A 21,508-nucleotide genomic window follows, 5' to 3' on the forward strand; every position below is an offset into this window, starting at 1 on the left:
TGATTGATTTTACAGAGATAGGGAGAAAGAAAGGGAGAGAAACATCAATTTGTTACCTCACTTATTTATACATTCATTGGTTAATTCTTGTATGTGCCCTGACTGGGAATTGAACCTGCAACCTTGGTGTATTGGGAGATGCTCTAACCAAGAGAACTACCCGACCAGGGCCAAGCCCCTCCACACTCTTTCCCACCGGTAGTAAAACTGAAAAGGATTTCATAGACCAGTTTAAGTTTAAATTTTCTTTTCTGAGTCCTCTGAATAACAGCAGCTCTCAAAACCCTACTCCAGCTTAGTGGCTAACCAGCAGAGTCACTGTGAAGATTCTACCTTTCAGAACTTCAGTTTCTCCATCTGTGATTGGAAGCCCCAGATGACATCCCCAACTCTGCTTATCTAATCTCCCAGACCTTCATCTGTTTCTTCATTGAAGATAGTCTGGTATTTTCCAGTGGGACTGGACTGTCCTGGGTATTTGTAGTGGTGGTGGGGGGGAGAGGGGACAGGGGACTGTTGCTTGCATGTTCAGCATTTGTGGAAAAAGGAGATGCCCTAGCCAGCTTTAGAAGGCACAAAACTAGGTTTGTTGTTGTTGTTGTGTGTGTGTGTGTTCTTAGTGATAGTCAGGTCTTTATTTAAGAATCTCATCTGCCAACTGAGCATTTCCCACCAACACGGGGAGCAGAAACCTTCACAGGCTTCAACCCTTTGCTCAGGCGCAGCCTTTGTGGGAACCCTAGCAGCAGCCAGTGCTGTCTTGTTAGGCGCTTGCTTAGCCTTTTTTGCTTCCTTGGCAGCCCTGATAGCTTGTTCTCGTTGAGCTTTCCTAACTTCAGGTTTCTGGTTCCTCTTGGCCATTATATCAGCAAGAGATGCACCAGTGATGGCCCTCTGGAATCTGACTGCACGGCGGGTCTTTTCTTTTGAATTTCTTCCGACTGTCCGTTTTTGTGCTTTCTTCCATAGAGGACAGTCCAGTTTATCTGCCCAGGATTCCTCTTGGAAAGGAATGCCGACTCGCATTTTGCATTAAGAAACAGGAAAACCTTCCCATCGGTCCTGGCGTAGCACTGCCCGTGTCCAGGGTAGATCTTGTAACTGAAACCGCAGAGCTCGACCTTTTTCATGGCTGTGGCCGCCGGAGTGCAGGAAAGATGGTGAAGAGCACAAAACTAGGTTTTGAAGATGAAGTAAAGTCTTCTTCTGGCTCAGGAGGATCTCAACATCCTACTGATCATTTCACTCTCAATGGTCCTTAGAGAAGCATTTGCTAAACTCTACACCCAGGCCATCGCGACCTCCAGGAGGAGAGGGCACCACCTTCGACATTAAGGCCATGTGGGCGGGTGGGTGGAGATGCAGGGGTGGTGGTTCAAGCCAATCCAAACACTGCATCATTAACTGCATGGAAGACCAGAGCTGCGAAGAGTGAGTGCAGTGACCGGCTCTCCTTTGTTCACAGTTACTGAGTGCCTACTCTGTGCCAAGGCACGGTGTGTTTGAGCCCTGGAGGTCAGAAAACTGCGAGAGCTCATGCCCAGAGCTTAACACAGTAGGTCTCAATCAAGGGTTAGAGCAGAGGTGGGAAAACTACAGCCCAGGCGAGCCACCTGCTTTCAAAATAAAGTTTTATTGGAACACCAGCCACGCCCATTCACTCAAGAACTGTCTATGGCTGCTTCTGCTCTACCATAGCAGGGCTGAGCCCTGCAGAGCATACAGCCTAAAATATTTACTATCTGGCCCTTTACAAACGTTTGTGGATCCCAGTGTTAAAGGAAAGCACTAACGCATAACTAAGAACTGAGAGAGGTGATCAGGGAACAAATGGTTTGCAAATGAAGTCTAAGAGAGGGTGGGGGGCTGGCTGAATTAACAACAACAAAGGAGCATGGATTACATGAGGCTTGATTACTCTGAAGAGATAAGTCACAGTAAAGTAGCTTGGGACTTAGATTTAACATATGCAATTTAACTGCATGCAACTGGTTTAAAACAAAAACTACTACTTGATCTGCTGCAAGTGGAAAAAGAGCTATCAGCCCCAGCTTCTAAAGGGAACTGGCCGTGACAAGCCCACATGCAAACGAGGGATAGCCACTTAGAGGTCCGCCCAAGGACTGACCCAGTGGTCTTGGCTCTGCTTGGCCTTTCCTCCCGGGCACACTCTGGCTTTTGAAACCAGCCGCACAGGTTCACAGCTCCACAGCAAGGCCCTCTTTCAATGAGAAGGTCAGAATGGTTTGTATGTCACACTCTGTGTTTTAAACAAATAAAGAGAAGCTCCTTAATCACTTGGAGTTCATCAAATCAGACTGTTTTCTTTGCTATCTGAAATACAAACTGAAATCATTCTGATATTAATTGAATTCTTTTTTATTTCTTAATCCTCACCCGAGGATATTTTTTAATTGGTTTGTTGGAGTGGAAGGGAGGGAAACAGAGAGGGAAACATCAATGTGAGAGAGACACATCGATTGGGTGCCTCCCGAAAATGCCCCCACCTGGCCGAGGATCAAGCCTACAAGCAAGGTATGTGACCTTGACCAGAGCCAAACCCGGGACGCTTCAGACTGAGGGCTGATGCTCTATCCACTGAGCCAAACCAGCTAGGGCTGAAATCTTTCTTTTTTTCTGCTTCCCAATAACCCTCAAAAACAATGGCAAGTGCTCATGCCAAGTGGCACAGCCTTAGCCATCCTCTGCAGGCTTTCCCATGTCAACGCTGCTCGTCCAGCAGCTTCCCACTCTCGGGCTGGGGGAGTGAACTACGGGTCAGGCTGAAATCTTTCTGAAGAAAAAGCTCATTATGTACAATTAGCCATAGCCTGGCCGTGTGGAAACTGGTCAATGAGTGTTTATAGTTAGTTCTTGCCGCCTCGCTCTCCAACGTGGCAGATAAACCTGAAGCGCTGCTGCTGCAAGCACCTGCTGGGAGTGACCGGAAAGCAGGCTCGCTTCAAGCAGAAGATGCCAAGGACAGGGCTGGACATCAGCTGCCGAGAGAACACGAGGGGATCCTGTGCCAGGGCGGCGGGAGCCACTGTGGGTGCTGCCCGAGATGCAGAGTACATGCCGCTTGGAGGGAGGGCTTGGCCACGCCGGACCACGGTCCCTCCCTGTGGGAGCCTTAGGCGCACCCCCCCCCCCCCCAACACGCGCTGATGAGCGCTCAGAGGCAGGAAAGCGTGTGTACAAACCACACCTGTTTGAAGAGCCCCTGTAGAAACCATGCTTCAAAATGGAATTCGGCTGTATTCCAGAAAATCAGTTGCATTTCAGGAAGGAAATTAAACTAAAAGGTAGAAAAGAGTCCATGTGCGGGTCCTCCCCCTCCCATGGCAGAAGAGGGCCCGGGCGTTGTACCATCTCACTTGCATGGAGCAACACCATGCATGCTTCCAAGTGCTGAGAAGAGAGGCTGTGCCCTACGCTGGGACCGTACGCCCACGGAGAGTTCACAGAGCGTTCACGGGCAGCAACACATTCCTCATCCGACTCAGGACACAGGTCTGTGGGCCTGAGATTGCAGTCCAGCCTGAAAATGCTGGGGAGCAAAGTCCTAAGATTTTCCAAAAGCACTTTCTAGCATCTTGTGACAAAACAAAAGAACCTCAAATCCATATGCCGGTTCATTAGGCTGCTTTTTCAATCCCCACGCCCCCAAAACACCACCCTGGGGACAGCTATGTGTCTTTGCTGATAGCAAAGACATTTTTATGAGTCAAAGAATGATGTACAAAAGTTGATGTAAACACACTAAAAATACCCCAAATAGCCCCTAGATGAGTCAGTGGGTCTTTTCCCCTCTAGCCCTTGTGTGGGCACTGGCCCAGGTGATCTTCCTGGCGCGTTACTCCTCCATCTGGGCCCAGGCCTCCTCCGCCTTCTGGTAGTACTGGTTGGCCAGCCGGCCCTTCAGGGCTTCCATCGCTGCCTCGGCTGCCTGCGTGTACAAGTCGCCTGAAAGACAGCAAAGTGGGCCACACACAAATGAGCCGCCTGGTGTTTTTGCCAGCCCAGTATCCCCTCCCCTCCCTGGGAACAGCACCCCCAATATTACAAACTCCCTCTCCCTCCACAGGACCTGGGTGGGGCTCTGGGAGGTCATGCGATCAGAGTCTGGCCAAACAAAGTACCCTCCTCATTCCCCACCAGGCCGCAGAGATTGGCCCAGACTGAGGCACAGCCAATCAGAGGAGGCCATCTCAATGACTGGCATGAGGGCTGGGGGGTGCTTCCATCTGAGCCAAGGAGAAGCAGGCTGAGGCCTTTGCAGGGCCATTTGGAGAAGGTATGCAAGGGGAAGAAACAAAGATTAGAAATGGCCCCATGTCAGTTCTGGACAGGTTTGGCCACCAAGTGAATATGTGCCACATGAACAAAAACTGTTTTTTCAGAGCTTCTGAGATTTAGAAATTCCAAATAAGGAATTACAGAATTGCTCATTTTTTATACACCCTTAACATTTTTTTTAAACTTGGCCTCAACCCCATACCTGTGAAATAAGAGATATAAGGAGTTCAGTATGTTTATTATATAACAGAAAAAATATCTAATGTGTGCGTCAACTGCTGAACGGATACACAGAATATAGTACCTCTGTACAATGGAATATTATGAGGCAATAAGAAGGAATGAAGTACTAATACATGCTACAACATGGATGAACCTTGAAAGTATTATGCTCCATGAAAGAAGCCAGACACAAGAGCCACATATTGTATGATTCTCTCTTTATGAACTGTCCAGAGTAGGTAAATCCACACAAAAAGTAGGCTAGTGGTTTGCAGGAATGAAGGGGGGCAGGAGGCCACTGCTCCCGGGGACTGGCTCTCGCTGCGGCGAGTGGAAGTATTCTGGACTGAGAGAGTCGGGATGGTTGCTCAACATCGTGAAGGTACTAAACACCACTGAACTTGTACACTTTAAAATGGTGAATTTTAGGTGATGAAAATGTCGGTTCAATTGATTTTTAATAGTAAAAATAACCCCAACACCCTAAAACCGGAGCCCCTGATATATAACCATTAAAATAAAAACGCTCATCTGCACACCAGCTCCATGAAGCCCCCCTAAGCCGGCGCCTGTGGGTCCAGCCTGGCAGAATGCGGGCCTGTGCATCTGAAAGAGGAGCCGCACGCAGCCTGTGTCTTGCCGGTGGGACAGGAATCACGTCTCTCCTGCCCGGCCCGCCCGCCTCAGGGGCAGGGCTCCCGACCTACCTGACCTCTGCGGGTCCTTCTGCAGCCGGAAGCCGCCCACAGACAGCATCTCGGCCTCCCTGGCCAGCAGCGTGTACCGGGGCTCGTCGTGCACCCCGTCGTACTCCCCGCCCTCGTCGCAGTCTGTTTTCCCCAGGGCAGTGCTGTACCAGTGCAGGGCCTCTGGCCAGTCTCGGGACCTTGCCGGGGATGCAGAGGAAAAGAGGGAGGTTACCACGGCAGCCGGGCAGGATGGAGAAGGCCCAGCGCGGGAGGAGCAGGTCCGGGGTCCCGGGGGGCCGCCGCCTGAGGGTCCCGACTCACAGCCCCAGAGGCCACCGCATCGAAGGGGCACCGTCCACACCTCAGGTTACACGTCTATGAGAGCGCCGTCTCTCACTGTCCCTGACGGGGCTGGTGCATCCCACGGCTCTCCAGCAGGGGTGGGGGGCGTTTTCGTTTGAACACGATAGCACCCTGTGGGCCTGCAGCAGCAGTGGCTGGTACCAGCCAGTCTGTCCTATGACTGGGTACGAGAGGAGGTGAATGGGTCCCCTGTGCCAAGGCCTCAAGGTCACGTGAGAGTGGTCACCTTGTGGCCCGTCTCACGCTGGGCCTGTGCAGCCGGCACCGGGCAGGCTTCCGGGGAGGAGCCGGCTCCCTCTCTGCTCGGCCCCTCTGGCCTCAGCTCTTTCTCCTGCTGCAGCACGTGAATGGCCAAAGCACGCAGGTTCTAAGCAAATCTAAACACACAGACCGAGCAGGCAGGGTAGCAGCCTTCCCTTTGGGCGCACTAACTGTATCCGGGCACGTGAGCACTCTTAGCATGCCGGCAAAGAGCAGAGGGACGCTGTGAGAAGGCCTGTGGGTCTCATGAGCGTTCCGGAAAGCAGCTACCATGACTTGCTGTCCTCCCCTCCGGGTGCAACCTGGCCTGGCTCAGCCCTGGTTTTAGCTCCTGCTAACCTCCCCATGCCAGGCTTTCTGTTCCGACACACCAGCTCCATCTGCTCCTTGCCGTTGCCCTGCTGCTCGGTCAGCTGGGGTGCCCACACCGGGTCCGCAGCTCTGTGCCTCTTCTTCAGAGACGCCGTCTCCAGACCGTTTCCTACAATGGCCTCAGTCTGTTTACTCAACGCTGAGGACAGTTTCCCCGAAGACGCCAAAGGCCCAGAAAGGCAGGGCCCGCTGGTGGGTAAACACGCTGGCCAGGACGGCCGTCAGGAGCTAGTCTGACTCCACTTTATTTTACAGAAAAGGGAAATCTTCTGACAATTATTGGGACATACCCACCAGACTGAGGTTTTGACATCTGTCTGTAAGCCACTAAACCATATTGCACCCCTTTAACTCCCCTGGTCTTGACCCTCCCTGGTCTTGACGGGCAAAGCAGATCTGCCCTGAAACTTGAATGAAAAAGAGCGGAAGGGCCTAATATTTCCCGCCCCACCCACCCCACGACGCCACGCCCAGGGGTAGGTGCCCACCCTGCGTTGGAGTTTCCAATGACGTTTCCTCCCCTATTTGGGGGTAACTTCTGAGAAGGTGGAAATTTGGGCCTCCATGGGGCCTGCCTTACCCGAGTGGCCCTTAATTAACGCTCCCTGAATGGAAGAGGCTGGAGCAGCTTGGAATGAGGAAGAAGAATAAAAAAATGACTGTAGTAAAAGCTATATAAAAAAACTTTGAAAGATTAAACTACATAAATATTAAAAGTCCATGTATCCCCAACCCCATAAACAGCGGTCACGGAGTGGCCCTGTCCCCCCACATCGGTAGTAGTTATCTCTGAAGGAAATTTTAAGCCAGCTCATATGCCACAGAGTTACTAGCATCAACATCTGAAAAATTCTTACAAATCAACAACAGAAACTATCATGTCAAAGAAAAAGGCAAAGTCATAAGAACACACACGGCAAAGATCTGTCGGTGCCCGGCCCCAGCACCGCCAGGCTGGGCTTCCCCGGCACGCTCGGTGGGCACCAGGCACACGGCGTCTGATCCGCACAGTCACGCGTGCCATTCTGTTCACCCCCCGTCCGTGACAGTGTCGTCCTGTGACAGGCCACTGCAGGAGGGGCCAGAGACCTGGGCTCCGCTCTGCCCCTCGCTCCCATGTGACCATGGCAAGTCCCTTCGCCTCTCAGAACTAGTTACCTCATTCATAAAGTGGGGCCAAACAGGCCCGGCCTGTGTGTGCCAACGAGATGTGTTGGCTCATTCATTCGAACGACCACTGAGCCAGGCCCTGCGCGGAACACGGGGCTGCAGACAGCGAAGACCGTTCCCGTTCTCAGTGAGATAAAACCACCAGGGAAAGAGCGGTCCGATCACCAGGGAGCAAAGAGCAGGTACATGTCTGCACGATACGCAGGCGGCCGCGTGTCCAGATGCTTCAGGCCCTGGGAGCTTAGAACCACGGCCCTGACTTTCCTTCTCACCCGGTGAGAGGGGCAGGAGACCTTGACCGGAGAAGAGGAGCTGCCAGGCTGCGCCCCCTGCGGGTGTAGAGGAGGACTGTGCTCACCTGCTCCCTCCGGAGCCGCGGGTGAGAACTGCCTCTTCCCACTTTCATTAACGCGGCGGGGAGCCTCGCGGGAACCCCCGGAGAACCACAGGGCATCAGCAATGGGTCCCTTTACGACAAGCATGTCAAACTCGTGGCCTGCGGGCTGCATGCAGCCCACAACCAATATTTTTGTGGCCCAGCCGGTAAATAAAAAACGTTTTAACAAAAATTTCGTAACTTAATTTTTACAATATCCTGTGATACATAATGATTAATAACGAACTACAACGTTCGCTAATGACTGATTACTATCATCGTGTCGCATTCATTTCCCTTACGCGCAGGTGCACCATTTCTCTCCACTAACACCAGCAGCGAATATTTTAGTAGCCGATGGCCATGTCATTAGTCTTGTACTGACTTGTTTGGTGTGGGCAACAGGAAATATTTCGCTTTCAGAGAACAAGAAAAATAGGTTTATTTGCGTTACGCTTATTAATTTGTGCAGTAATTCAGTGTCTGGTAAATTAATGTTCAAGAAAAAATATTCATTTTTATTAAAATGTTCTATTATTTTATGTTAACGATGACTCATTTATTTCAGCCCTCTGTATTTAGCATGTCTCTATCGAAATAAACCTACGTTTCTATGAAAATTGAAGCTTTTGTGTTTTTGTGGCCCACATAAACTTCAACCTTGTTTATTTGGCCTGTGTTAGCCTTTGAGTTTGACATACTTGCTTTATGAGTTCAATTCTCCCACTGTCCTCTGCTCAGCCTGGACTTCTGGGACGACTCACTGGTCAAGCCAAGGAGATGAGATGGAGCCGGGCCACCCGCCCCTCCTCCCCCTGCACAAACCAGCCCTGAGCGGCAGCTAAGGAAGAGTTAGCACCTGCAGTCCTGCCTTCAGGAGGCTCAGCCACCCTGGGAAACCCACTCCAGGCCTGAGCTACCCTGGGCTTGCTTCCTTCCCCCTCCCTCTCAGAAGGGAAACATGAAAGTAGGCAGAGTAAATTCTAATCACCCAGATCCTACCATCCAGGGACAGCCACGCGGGCCGATCCTGCACATCCTTTCAGACTCTTTCCCAGGAGGACCTTTACCTCTACCAGCTAAGCTGCCGCATGAGCTCATGCTTCTGTGCCAGGCACGGGGAGAGTTCCACCTCATCTAACCCTCACACAACAATCCTAGGATGCAGGCTCCACAATCATTCCGTTCACACACTGAAGGGCCTGAGGCCAGGGAGGTAAAGTAACTTGCCACGGACTGGAACGCAGCGGGGAGCCAAGCCCGAAACCCAGGTCTGTGCTGGTCCTGGAGGGGAAGCTCCCACCTGGAGCCCGTTCCCACCAGCCCCCCTGAGTGGCGGCCACAGTACCTGTCTGGGCTGAGGTTCTGGCCAGTGTCAAAAGCTCGTGCCACCAAGATCATGGACTGTCTGTCACCAGCGCCAGCCGCCTTCAGTAAGTAATCAAAGCCTTTGGTTTTATTTTCTTCCGTCTCCTGTCAATGCCAACCAGAGGGGAGAGAAGAGAGATGAGGCCTGCACTGGAGGGGCTGCCAGGGCCACTGGCCAGCCTCCTCCCACTGACTGTTGTGAGAGCCGGGGGCTGGGGCTGCTGTGGAATCGCTCTCGTGAGAAAGAACAGGCCAGCACCTGGCGCCATGCTCCTTGGGGGCCCACTGGGAGGAGAATAGCAGCTCAGCTCTCTCCTACCCCCTGCCGTCTATCTGCTCCGAGGCTGCCGAAGAGCCACTCACGTCCTGCCTCCACAGGGCAGGGCTCTCTGCTCCCACTCTTTAAACATTTCAGCAGCTTTACTGAGCTATAACTCACATACCACATAATCCACCCAATGAAAGCACACAAATCAATAGTCTCAGCATATTCACACAACGTGCAACATCACCGTAACCATTTCAGACAACCGAAACACCATGCCCTGAGCTGTCACCTCCAAATTGCCCCATCCTACCCAGCTCTGGGCAACACCTGTTTCTCTTTTATTGATTTCAGAGAGGAAGGGAGAGGGAGAGAAAGATAGAAACATCAACGATGAGAGAGAATCATTGATTGGCTGCCTCCTGCAGATCCCTTATCAGGATCAAGCCTGCAACCCAGATATGTGCCTTACTTGGAATCGAACTGTGACCACCCGGTTCATACGTTAACACTCAACCACTGAGCCACACCGGCCAGGCTCATCTATCATCTGTTTCTAGAGATTTCACTATTCTGGACATTTAAAATAAATGTAATCCTATAATATGTGGCTGCTTCTTCCACTTGGCATACAGCATTCAAGGTTCATCTATGTTGTAGCAGGTATTAATGCTTCATTCTTCTTATGCCAAATAACATCCCATTGTGTAGATATACCACTTTTTGTTTATTCAGACCTGGCCAGTGTGTTCAGTGGTTAGAGTGTTGGCCTGTCCACCCAAGGGTCACGGGTTCAATTCCAGGTCAAGGGTTTGCTCCCTGCCCCTAGTCAGGGCGCATGCAGGAGGCAACCAGTTAATGTGTCTCTCTCACATTGATGCTTCTCTCTCTTTCTCTCCCCCTCCCTCCCTCCCTTCCACTCTCTGAAAAGCAATGGAAAAAGTATCTCCAGGTGGGGATTAACAACAACAAAAAGGTATCACTTCTTAGTATTTCACTACGTGCCGCCTCTTACCTATGGTCTGGAACCTGTGAGTGTGCTGTGGGGCTGCCCTGCGCCATGTAGGGTATTCAGCAGCATCCCTGGTCTCGACCCACTAGTGCCAGTTGCATCCCCAGAGTCGCGACAAACAAAAATGTCTCCAGACATAGCCCAGTGTCCCCTGGAAAGAGGGAGGGCAGAACGGCTGGCTGAGAACCACTGTTTTTTGAAACTGTGATGAACGCACCATAAAACCGTGTCTTCTGCACATTTCCTCCCAATGCCGTGTTCAGTGACGTCATACTTATCATGACATTGCCACATTTACACCACAGCAAGCGGAAATCGCTACAAGTGAAGGTTTGAGTAACTATCTTTTTGACTGTCTTGGTTGAAAAGAGATGAAAAAATATTCATGATGCAGATTAACTTAAAAGTGTTGGTGCCTGTCATTATATTGTGCTGGCACAGGAAACTGAAGAAACATTCTCCAGTGTTATCAGCAATGCAGCTGCTCGTATCAGAGGCAAATAAACGAACTTCCGGTTCTGACGGAAATCTTCCTTATTTCACCTTCATCTTACACACTGAAGTACATGAAGGTTCAACCAATATATATAATGACCAATATTTATGTCAGAATGTCACAGCCCCATCAGTTGCAACCATAAGTGGGTAGCAGATATAAAGTTCCACAAAAAGTAGCGGAAGCATCCTGTGAGAATGCCCTGACTATATAGAATTTACAATAGTCTTTTAAAAAATATATATATTTTATTGACTTCAAAGAGGAAGGGAGAGGGGGAGAGAGATAGAAACATCAATGATGAGAGAGAATCATTGATCGACTGCCTCCTGCACGCGCCCTACTGGCGATTGAGCCTGCAACTGGGGCATGTGCCCTTGGCCGGAATTGAAACCAGAACCCTTCAGTCCACAGGCTGATGCTCTACTCACTGAGCCAAACCAACTAGGGTGCTCCACATTCTTTTATTTATTTATTGAATTTATTGAGGTGACATTGGTTAACAAAATTATATAGGTTTCAAGTGTACAATTCTATAGTAGATCATTTATATATTGCATTGTGTTCATCACCCCAAGTGTTCCACATTCTTTATGTCAGTAACGTTTATAATAAACTTATATACAGATGGTGCACACCTTTCCTCCCACCCGAGAGCCAGCGGGTGAACACTCCCGGCGCAGCACTGGCTGAATGAGCATGGAGATGGGAGACACATCACCCGCCTGTCAGATCCCCTCCCGGCACCAGGCCTGCCCTCATGGTCTAACGAGGGCCATAGGACCGGCTGTGGGTTATCTCTGCCCACGGGCCCGATAATCGGCCTGACTGAACCGCCTGACACTGTCAATATCTGACCATTCCTGACCTACAAACATGGTAGTTTTGTGAAGCTCAACTTCATGTGTACAAGGCTCGTCGCTGCAGCAATTTCTGTGATATTCAAAGAATGGAACCAACCCCAGTGCCCATCGACAGGGCACAGGTTGGTAAGCACGTGGCACCCATGCAACAGAAGGTCATGCAACTGTGGAAAAGAATGAGGGCGCTTTCTCTGCACCACGAGGGGAGCTGTGGATGCTGCCGGTGAGAAAGCCTAGGGCCAGGTGAGTGCGTGGCAGGCTAACTTTGGAGAAAAACAGGGTGAAAATACGCTGTGTTGGTAGAAGGGAACCCTGTGCACTGGGTTAAGCAGTGTCCCTCCCCATTCACGTCCACCCAGAACTTCAAAATGGGGCCTGATTTGGAAACAGGACGTTTGCAGATGTTAAGATGTTGATTAGTTAAGTTGAGGTCATCCTGGGGTAGTGCAGGCCCTAAACCCCATGTGACTGGCGTCTTTTTTTTTAATCCTCATCCAAGGATATTTTTTCCATTGTTTTCTAGAGAGACTGGAAGGGAGGAAAGGGGGGGAGAAAGAGAGAAAGAGAAACATCGACGTGAGACACATCAATTGGTCGTCTCCCACATGCGCCCCAACTGGGGTGGGGAACCTGCAACTGAAGTATGTGCCCTTGATTAGGAATGGAACCCAGGGCCCTTCAGTCCTCACGGCATGACTGGTATCTTTATCAGAGGAGAAGAGACACAGAGATGGACAGAAGGCCATGTGAAGACAGACACAAAGAGGGGAGTGACGAATCTATACACCAAGGATGCTACAGATGCCAGCACCATGAGAAGCTGGAAGAGACAGGAAGGAGGAAGCACAGCTCTGCCAACACTTAAAAAAAAATGCTTTTATTCATTTCAGAGAGGAAGGAAGAGGGAGAGAGAGAGATAGAAACATCAATAATGAGAGAGAATCACTGATCGGCTGCCTCCTGCACGGTCCGAGCCCTCAACCCGGACGTGTGCCCTTGACCAGAATCAAACCTGGGACTCTTCAGTCCGCAGGCCGACACTCTATCCACTGAGCCAAACCAGCTAGGGCTCTGCCGACACTTTAGTTTTGGACTCCTAGTCTCCAGAACTGTGAGAGAATGAATTTCTGTTGTTTTAAGCCACCTAGTTTGTGGTCATATGTTATGGCAGCAACAGGAAACTAATACACTATGGAATTCTATACAACAAACTAAAATTTTAAAGAAAATAAAGGTTTTGATCAGGTAAGATAAACCTCTTACCTATTCAAAGAGTTAAATAAATAAAGGACTTTGGAGTGCCTTCTGGTCTGAGACCCCTCCCCACAGGCCACATCCAGGCCAGTGAGGAGGGCAGTGCCCGGCCACGCTGAGCCCAGCCTCACCCAGCCGCCTATCCACCCACGTGCTCGACAAGCGCTTCTCAGCTTCTCCGGGGAAAGACTGAGTTTTGTAGACCTGACGGGGCCTGCTCACTCGGTGCTTTCCTCACTGTGCCCAAGGGCCAGGGAGGCGGGCGGGGGAGCGGACCTCATGGGCTTCCCGCCCCACATCCCGCAGTCTCAGACCCCACGCAGCCTCCAGTCCTTAGACCCGCCAGCCTGTGTGCGGCCCTGCTCCCTGAACTGCTCTTAATCACCATTTGGCCTTTCGGTCTAACTTAAATATCATTTTATTCATTGATTTCACAAGCAAATCCTAAGCACCTACTATGTGCCGGACTGTTCTAGCCTCTAAGGGCACCACTGGAGCCATGGCTCGGGAAGCAACCTGACCCTGGAGCCCCAGGCAGGACCCTCCCTCATTTGTTCCCACGTCTCTCCTGCTTCTCCCATCACCCCTGCTGCACCTGCCTGGAAATGGGACTGTCACCTTCCACTCAGTCCCCAGGCCGGAGACCCACTCTCACTCAGAAGTGGGGGCTCTACCCGGTGATCAGACCCCAGGCTGGGGAAGGTGGGCTGGGGAGGCCGCCGCTGGCCCCAGCCCCTCACCTTCAGGGCGACGTCGGCCAGGATGTGGTGGGGCAGCTGCGAGTACAGGAGTCCCAGGCCCACGATGGCCTCCAGCTCGCCCAGGTCGGCTGCGTGCTCCAAGTGGAAGATGGCCGACTCACGGTCCCAGTCCTCGTCCTTCTCACAGAAGCGCCCGCCCTCGTGGTATCGCACCATGGCCAGATGGACCTGCCACACAGATGGGGTGCTGGCTGGGCAGTCTGGGAGGCGACGGCCACACCCCAGGGCCCCCAGCCAGCCTGCAGGAGGCGGTCATGAGCGGAGGTGAGTGCCAGGTTAGTGCAGAGAGGGCTCTGAAAAGGCATCACCGATACCTTCCCCAGAACGGACTTCCCGATTCTCTTGCCAAGGTCCAGAGCATTAAGCCTGTGCACTTCCAGGGCCACGGTGGAAGGCCTGGGCAGGTGGAGGCGGGCGGGGTTAAGGAGGTTCCACTTCTCCACACAGACCTGAAGGGAGAGAGCCGGGCATGGCATGTTTCCAGGCCAGAGAGGCCGGGGCTGGGGACAGACAGGCGTCAACAGCTGTCAGCAGCTCCCACGACATGAGCCTGGCTGGCCAGGTGGGAGCAAACCCTGATGGTGTCGAGTTTTCTAGGACAAACAGGGCTCCATTTCTAGTCACTCAAATTCTGTCAGCTCGTGGGCACCGAGGGCCTAGGACAGCAACGGGACAGAAAGGCCAGCAGCACAGACGCAGCGGCTCAAAGAAGTGCGTCGCTCACTTGTCAGTCTGGGTGAGGCCGGGGAGGCTGGGCCCCAAGCGGCCCATTGGCCCGCTCTCCACGCGCCAGAGTCAGATCCCTCTGCTTTCCTCTGGACATCAACCGGGTGCTCCCGGGAATGTCTCCCAGCTAAACACAGCCCGGTTTTGCCCCATCGGCATGGCTCAGTGATTGACCTTCCACCTACGAACCAGGAGGTCACGGTGCGATTCCTGGTCAGGGCACATGCCCAGGTCACGGTTCGATTCCCGGCTGGGAGTGTGCAGGAGGCAGCCAATCCATGATTCTCTCTCATCACTGATGCTTCTATCTCTCTCTCCCTCTCCCTTCCTCTCTGAAATCAATAAAAATATATTTAAAATATTAAAATAAAAAAATAAACACAACCCAGTTTACAGGTTCCTCCAGAGCAGCGCCAGGCAGATGTGTGTGCCAAACACGCGACAACACATGGCGGCCCCACAGCAGAGGGTGGTCCAGCTCAGAATGCTGGTGGTGTCACGGTTGAAAACCATGCCCGTGCCTGGCTGAGCCCTGACCCGACGGGGAAAGAACACCTGGTGAACCCTCTGTGCGCCAGAGGGAGGGGAGGGAAGCCTGCGGCGACCAGGAGGCCCAGTGGGAGAACAGCAGCCTGGAGGTGTGCCCACGGGCAGGAAGGACCTTGCAGGTGGGAGAGCCTCCTCAGTCTCTTAGGCGGGAGGTGGGCTCCAGTGCTCCCCAGGCAGCTAGCGAAGAGCACGGGCTCCCGGGGGCGGTCCCTCCCTCGCCCGCCAGAGGGTCAGGAGCGCCTAAGGTAGCCAGGAAGCTGGGAGGCTAACAAGACCTGTGTCCTCAACCTGAAATGGGGGCGAGCACATCAGCCTGTCTCCCTGGGTGTCGTCAGGAGGAAGTTAATTAATGCCACGAGCGGCTCTGTGGGCGGGGCTTGAGCAGTGAGCTGTGGCTGCTTGATCGCCCCCCCAGGGTGGGTGATCCCGGTTTCCCTCACCCTCCCCAGGGGTCCCCACCGTCCAGCCCAGGCAGGGGCTCAGAAAGTATTTGCCCAGGAGATGGGCTTCTTTGCACCGTTTCCTTTAGGAAACTGTGAGGCGCCGGGCAGGCTGCGGTGGCGTGAGGGGGAGAAACAGAGGCAAGCACACAGCACGGCAAGGGGTCCTCGGGGAGCTTACCCGTCCGCAGCTGCCCAGGCTGTCTTCGTCCGACTCGTCCCGCTGGCTACCGTTCGAGTGGCCCTGATGGACGCAGAGAATAGAGTTCCAGAGAGCAGCTTCCCCCAAGGCCGGGCTGGCCAAGAGCCTCCTCCCGAGAAACTCCTCTCAGGGACGCCCGGCCCCCGGGAAAGCTGGCGCCTGCCTGGCAGGCCGAGCGGGTGCTGGCAGCAGGCGGACCATGTGCCCGAGCAGCCACAGCCTTCCTCACGGGGGATCCCAGAAAACGGGGCCCAGTCCTGGATCCCGCTGCATGTCTTTCCTGAAGGACAAGGCTAGACCAGAGGGCTTCCGGAGGTGCCCTGCGGCCGGACTCTGGCATTGGCACGGCTGGCGGGACACGTTGTGCCACTGCCAAGGCCACCCTCACCGAAGCCGTGGGAGCTGCCTCGGAAGCCCGTCCTCTGGCTCTCCCAGTGCCTGGGAGCTAGGCCAGCCTCTTACCCAGCATCCTCTCCGCTTAGCCACTTTCAATCCTGTGCCTAACCCCATCCTGGGCTCCTTACTACACTCATTGGTGCCCATTCGCCTGTTTTATCTTGGGCCCTGCATCCACCTTTTCCTGAAATGAGCTTATTTAGTAATTTATTCATCATGTTCTCATGACCCACTTGCATTCCCCCTACCTCTCTACCCTCCCAGACAATGAGGGAACAGAAAACTGGTCTTATTTCCCAGGAGTTCCCTACCTGTTCTCGGGGCTCTGGGTCATCCAGCTCACCCCGCTTCTCACTGGGGTATCCACTGTCCCCACTGTTCTCAGAGTCCTGTGGAGAGAAGATGGCCCGAGATCTCAGTGGGCCTTTGAGTGCCTGGGGGTGACATCTGGACATGCCAGCCGTTTGCTTCCTCTCCTTTCCCCATCATCTCACTTAACATCCTCCTCTGGCCCGTGTTGGCTGCATGACAACCGAGCAGTAGAGCTAGACTGCTCGGCTCTGACTTTGGGACTCGCCAGCTGTGACCTTGGACAGCTGCTTGCCCTCTCAGTTTCCTTCTTACGGGGACTCATTACAGCACCCACGCCAGAGGCTGTGAGGGTGGAACCGACGGTGGGATCACAGGAAGCGCAGTGTTAAGTGTGGCTCGTCCATTTCACAGGCAGAAAAACAAAGGCTGGGTTAAGGGTTAAAGCCACAGATGAAACGCAGCCTTGGGGCCCCCATTACTACAACTCCACCCTCTGCCCAAACCGCACAGGTCACCCGCATATTTTTTTTGTTTTGTTCCAAATCTGAGTCCTGTTCAGAAAGGAATCTGGTGTAATTTACAACAGCTAAGACCACCACAATGTACCTACCAGCCTTGAGTTCTGCATCACTATTCAGCTCCCACTTTCATTACTTTCCTTCTTTACTGAGAAGTATTTCAAACACACAATAGGAGCGGAGACCACGGTGAACACCCCTCCTATCCCCGGCCCTGTCACTCTCAACAGCAGGCCGTAGTTACTTTGGATCTTGCATTTTTATTTATTTACTTTTGTTAATCCTAACCTGAGGATAATTTTCTATTGATTTTAGAGCGTGGAAGGGAGGGGGAGAGACAGAAAGGGAGAAACATCGATGTGAGAGACACATAGATTGGTTGCCTCCTGCACATGCCCGGACTGGGGCTGGGGATCGAGCCTGCAACCGAGGCACATGCCCGGACTGGGGCTGGGGATCGAGCCTGCAACCGAGGCACATGCCCGGACTGGAACTGAGGGCCATGCTATAACCACTGGGAAAACTGGCTGGGCTAGATCCTCTATTTGTAAAAGGAATTAAAACACTACGGCCCAAATGTAGATCTCTAGTGACCCCCCCCCCCCTTCCTCCTCTAGATAAAGCCACTTACGTGGACTCATACTTCTCATTTGTGGTTTTCCTTTAGAAAGCCATTTTATTTTACTGATGTAAGTATCTTTTTAAAAGAAGCTTGGCATCACTAGCTTAAATGTGAAACTTATCCCACTCCCCGGAACAGCCAGGAGCCACGCAAGCCCACACAATGCGATCCTGGTCCCTGGTCCGGCTGGGACCCCTCCACCCAGGCGCCTACAGGCCTCCCTGCCAGCCTCCCCCAGAGCCTGTATCTGTGTGAGCAGAATGGCTGTTCTGTTGGGTGTGTTTTCCCCAATTTTTAAAATTGAGGCGTTATTTACAGACCCCCAAGCTGCAGTGTTCAGGGAGTGGAGTGAAGGCTCCTTATGAACATGGACTGCAGGCTGCACTGAGAAGCTCCGGGCAGCCTGCTCCTTGCACCCGTCCCTCCTTCTAGAATCATGACCGAGCTGAACATCAGCGAGCCCCCGGCACACCCCAGCTCCGGGCCCTGGGTGAGGCAGCCAACCTCTCCAGACCGAGGTCTCTTCACCTGAGGAAAGGGGGGACTACCCATCTGAGATGGAGAGCGCAGGCCAAGGGCAGCAGTCAGGGTGAGCCTGAGCACCGGCTCTATCGCCCAGTGACCAGGAGCAAGTGGCCAAGCTCTCTTGCCTCAGTGTCCTCAGGTCTGAGTCAGGGATGCTCAGAGGCCTGCCCAGCAGTGGTCATGGGAGGGAGCAGGCGGCTGAGGGGCGGAGGGGGCGAGGCACGTCGCGTGCTAATGTCTGTTAAAAGGACGAACTGAAGCATCTACCAAGTCCCCACATGGCGTCTGCCCTCGGTGATGACCCGTGTGTGTCAGCTATTCTTTTATTCTTCCCCTCAACCATTCTGAAACGCAGCCAAGAGTGAACTGAACCTTTGGAGCCATCTGAGGGTGCAGTGGTGGACTGGGCGAGTGAGACAAATCTACAAAGTCTGTGAATTTTAAATTTGACGCCGGGATATGTTTGCCTGAATGCAAATATGATGCTTTCCGTTTCTTACCACTGAGCCCCCAGAGCTGCAAGAACCTGTTCCATTTATCCAACCGAGAGTCCCAGCTGGCAGTGCCCCCGTCCCCAGCACAGCTGTCCACACAGGGGCCAAGCCCGCTGAGGGCTGAGCCGCAGCTGTCTCTGCTGCTGACATGGCTCCTCTTCTCTAACCAGTTCATGGAAGGGAGGCCCCGGCTCTCTCTGAAAACACTGCTGCTGTGGGCGGGAGGCTGAGATTGCCTGTGCCTCTCCCCCCTCCGTCGGCCCCTGGCCTGTGCAGAGCAGACCGGGGCTGCCCACCTGGGACCCTGAGCATCACCCTCAGTTCCCACTGGACTGTCCTCTCCGCCCAGCCTGCTCCTCCTGCCCGCTCCTCACCCGGTGGTTGTCGGGATGGTCGTGATCTTGGGGAGCCATGTTGTCCGGGTCGCTGAACACTGGCCAATCTGAGCAGGAGAAAACACAGACAGATGATGTGCTGGGGCCACTACTGGGGAGTCCCCAAGACCAAACTACAGCCTAGGGCTGACTGCACCTGGTGAAGCCTTTTTTTATATTTTAAAGATGCAAAAAGAGGGAGGAAACTGCTGTCAGCACCCCGGGCTACAGTTCTCTTTCCTCCTTGAGAACTTCCTCCAAGTCTCGCCAGCTGTGGGCCCTGAGCAGGCGGCTTAATTGGCGTTGTCATAAAGCAACATGTCTGTAAGCACGTGTGCAGGGCCCGAGGCGGCCCCCACGGCATGCAGCTGTGAAGGAAGAAAGGCCATTTGTACTTTGGGGACCAAAGAAGCGCGCCATGCCGGACACCGGAGGGCAGAGCAGCGGTGTTGGAGCGTGGCTCCGCTCCGTGACGGGTGGACATGACCATGCTACAGTGGGGGTCAACGTCCCAGGCCTCCGTCGCCACAACCCTGACAAGGCCCATATGCAGACCTGGCCTGCTTTTCCGGAGCGCGCAGTGGGGACCCAGATGGCTGCAAATCCAGCCACTTCCCGGAGGGCCCAGTCTGTCTCCTGCTTTGAGCTCCCCTGAGCCAAACCTGGCTTGCCTCCTGATTTTTTCTTTTTTAAATATGTATTACTGACTTCAGACAGGAAGGGAGAGGGAGAGAGAGATAGAAACATCAATGATGAGAGAGAATCATTGGTCAGTTGCCTCCTGCACGCCCCGCACTGGGGATTGAGCCCACCACCCAGGCATGTGCCCTGACCAGGAATCGAACCATGACCTCCTGGTTCATAGGTCAAAGATCAACCACTGAGCGACACCAGCCAGGCTGTCTCCTGTTTTTATGTGGTTTCTTTAAGAATGGTTTTTTCCTTTTTAAATGATTGAAAATAATGAAAAGAGTCATATCTCCTGATATGAAATTGAAACTTTGATGCCCACAACAGGAGCACTGGCACAGGAGCCACGCCTGTTTGCGTAAGCCGCACCTACACTGCGCTCAGAGGCGAGGGCAGACTGTGCCCACAGAGCCTACCACATTTACTCGGGCTCGGACGCTGCTCAGTGGCTGAGCGTCAGCCTATGAACCAGGAGGTCACAGTTCGACTTCCTCAGGGCACATGCCCGGGTTCCGGGCTCAATCCCCAGTGTCGGGCAGGAGCGGGCAGCTGATCAATGATTCTCTCTCATCACTGACATTTCTATCTCTCCCTCTCTTTTCCTCTTTCTCTAAAATCAATAAAAACATTAAAACAAACAAACTTGTTTGCTGACACCTGCTCTGTGGAGAGGCCTAAAGACTTCTTTAACTCGGACACCGGAACCCTCTCCCGCTCCGCTGCGCCGGCCCGGCGAGCAATGGCCACACCGTCCTCCACAGCCCCAGAGCCAGCCAGCTGTCACCTCAGCCTCAGAAATGGTGGTTTTTCTCCTGGGACCTAGTCAGGTGATGCTAGCCCACTCCCTAACGCTGCGCACCCTCAGATTCCTGTGAAACCCTGTCTAGGACAGACGATGCCCTTAAGTCACTCATCGTCTTTATTTGTTAATACCTTATTTAGAATTTCTGCATTACACATTTATGAGTGAGGTCTGAATACAGTTTTCTTCTTTGGTGTTCTATCAAGCTTTGCTAGTTTCCTAAAACACACTGAAATGTGTTTTCTACAACACGGGTTGTTTTACAGCATCCAGATGACCTGCGTCTTGAACTCGCCTGTAAAACCCTCTGGGCCATGCATCCTTTTAGTTAGTGTGTTTAAGTCTAACGTTCAGGGAAAGCCAGTGTAGCTCTGTAGGCCTGGCACCTGTCCCTCCAATCACAAGGACCCGGGGCCAAGCATCACTCACGGAGGTGGTCCAGCTTCTGGCTGTGTGGCGTGGCTGAAGATGGGGAGGAGGAGAGAGAGTCGAAGGTCACGTCGCTCATGTTCTCGTCTCCAGAGTTCTCTGACAGGCGGAGGAGCAGGGGTGGCCGGCTCCCAGAGAGGGTCCTCACTAGGGGGCTCCCACACTTTTCCTCTGTCCCCCTCAAGATGGTCTTGGCTGATTGCTGGAGAAGTAACAGGGACGTTCAGTCACAGAGGCAACGCTGGGAATGAGGAGCTCCTCTTATCTGTTGTTGCCCTAGGCTCCTATCCATGCCCGTTTAGGGTCTGGTGGAAAATCTAAAAATAGTCAGTGAGGATTAACCCAAAGGGGCATCTGGGAGCCGGCCAGCCAACATTCCTCAAAGCGCGGACCACACTGCCAGCCCTGAGCTGGGGAATTCACATCGCTACACGTCCAGAATCCCAAGCTGGTCTTTGCCAACGTTCTTGTACCTGGGCCATGCAGGGGTAGGGAGTGGGCACATCCTCAACACAGCCAGGCGCAAGTCTAGCCCAGCTATTTGTCGACAAACACAACCTCACGCACACGCACACGCACACGCACACGCACACGCACACGCACACGCACACGCCACACATCTCTCTCCCAAGCTCTGCTCACCTGGTCTCCTCACTCT

General features: G+C 53.1%; 1 protein-coding gene and 1 pseudogene across 3 annotated transcripts in view; both read right to left on the minus strand.

The window, feature by feature from the left end:
• Positions 1–499: 499 nt before the first annotated feature.
• Positions 500–1,252, minus strand: LOC308518822 (large ribosomal subunit protein eL24-like; annotated as a pseudogene). Its single transcript has one exon. The product of its transcript is annotated as a large ribosomal subunit protein eL24-like (transcript).
• Positions 1,253–1,614: 362 nt separating this feature from the next.
• Positions 1,615–21,508, minus strand: part of EEF2K (eukaryotic elongation factor 2 kinase) — a 40,964-nt gene continuing 21,070 nt past the window's right edge. Inside the window, exons 9-17 of one of the 2 annotated variants that reach the window (XM_081090606.1) lie at positions 20,851–21,052; positions 18,930–18,997; positions 16,396–16,473; positions 15,668–15,730; positions 14,086–14,220; positions 13,751–13,939; positions 9,101–9,225; positions 5,229–5,407; positions 1,615–3,966 (exon numbers count right to left, since the gene is read on the minus strand). In XM_081090606.1, coding sequence (XP_080946732.1) covers positions 3,857–3,966; positions 5,229–5,407; positions 9,101–9,225; positions 13,751–13,939; positions 14,086–14,220; positions 15,668–15,730; positions 16,396–16,473; positions 18,930–18,997; positions 20,851–21,052 — 1,149 coding nt within the window. In that variant the 3' untranslated portion in view covers positions 1,615–3,856. The remainder of the gene's footprint in view (positions 3,967–5,228; positions 5,408–9,100; positions 9,226–13,750; positions 13,940–14,085; positions 14,221–15,667; positions 15,731–16,395; positions 16,474–18,929; positions 18,998–20,850; positions 21,053–21,508) is intronic. The other variant, XM_081090607.1, reaches the window with a different exon arrangement.

The sequence above is a fragment of the Myotis nattereri genome (genome assembly GCF_964212035.1).
Source record: "Myotis nattereri genome assembly, chromosome: 4".
Lineage (NCBI taxonomy): Eukaryota > Metazoa > Chordata > Mammalia > Chiroptera > Vespertilionidae > Myotis > Myotis nattereri.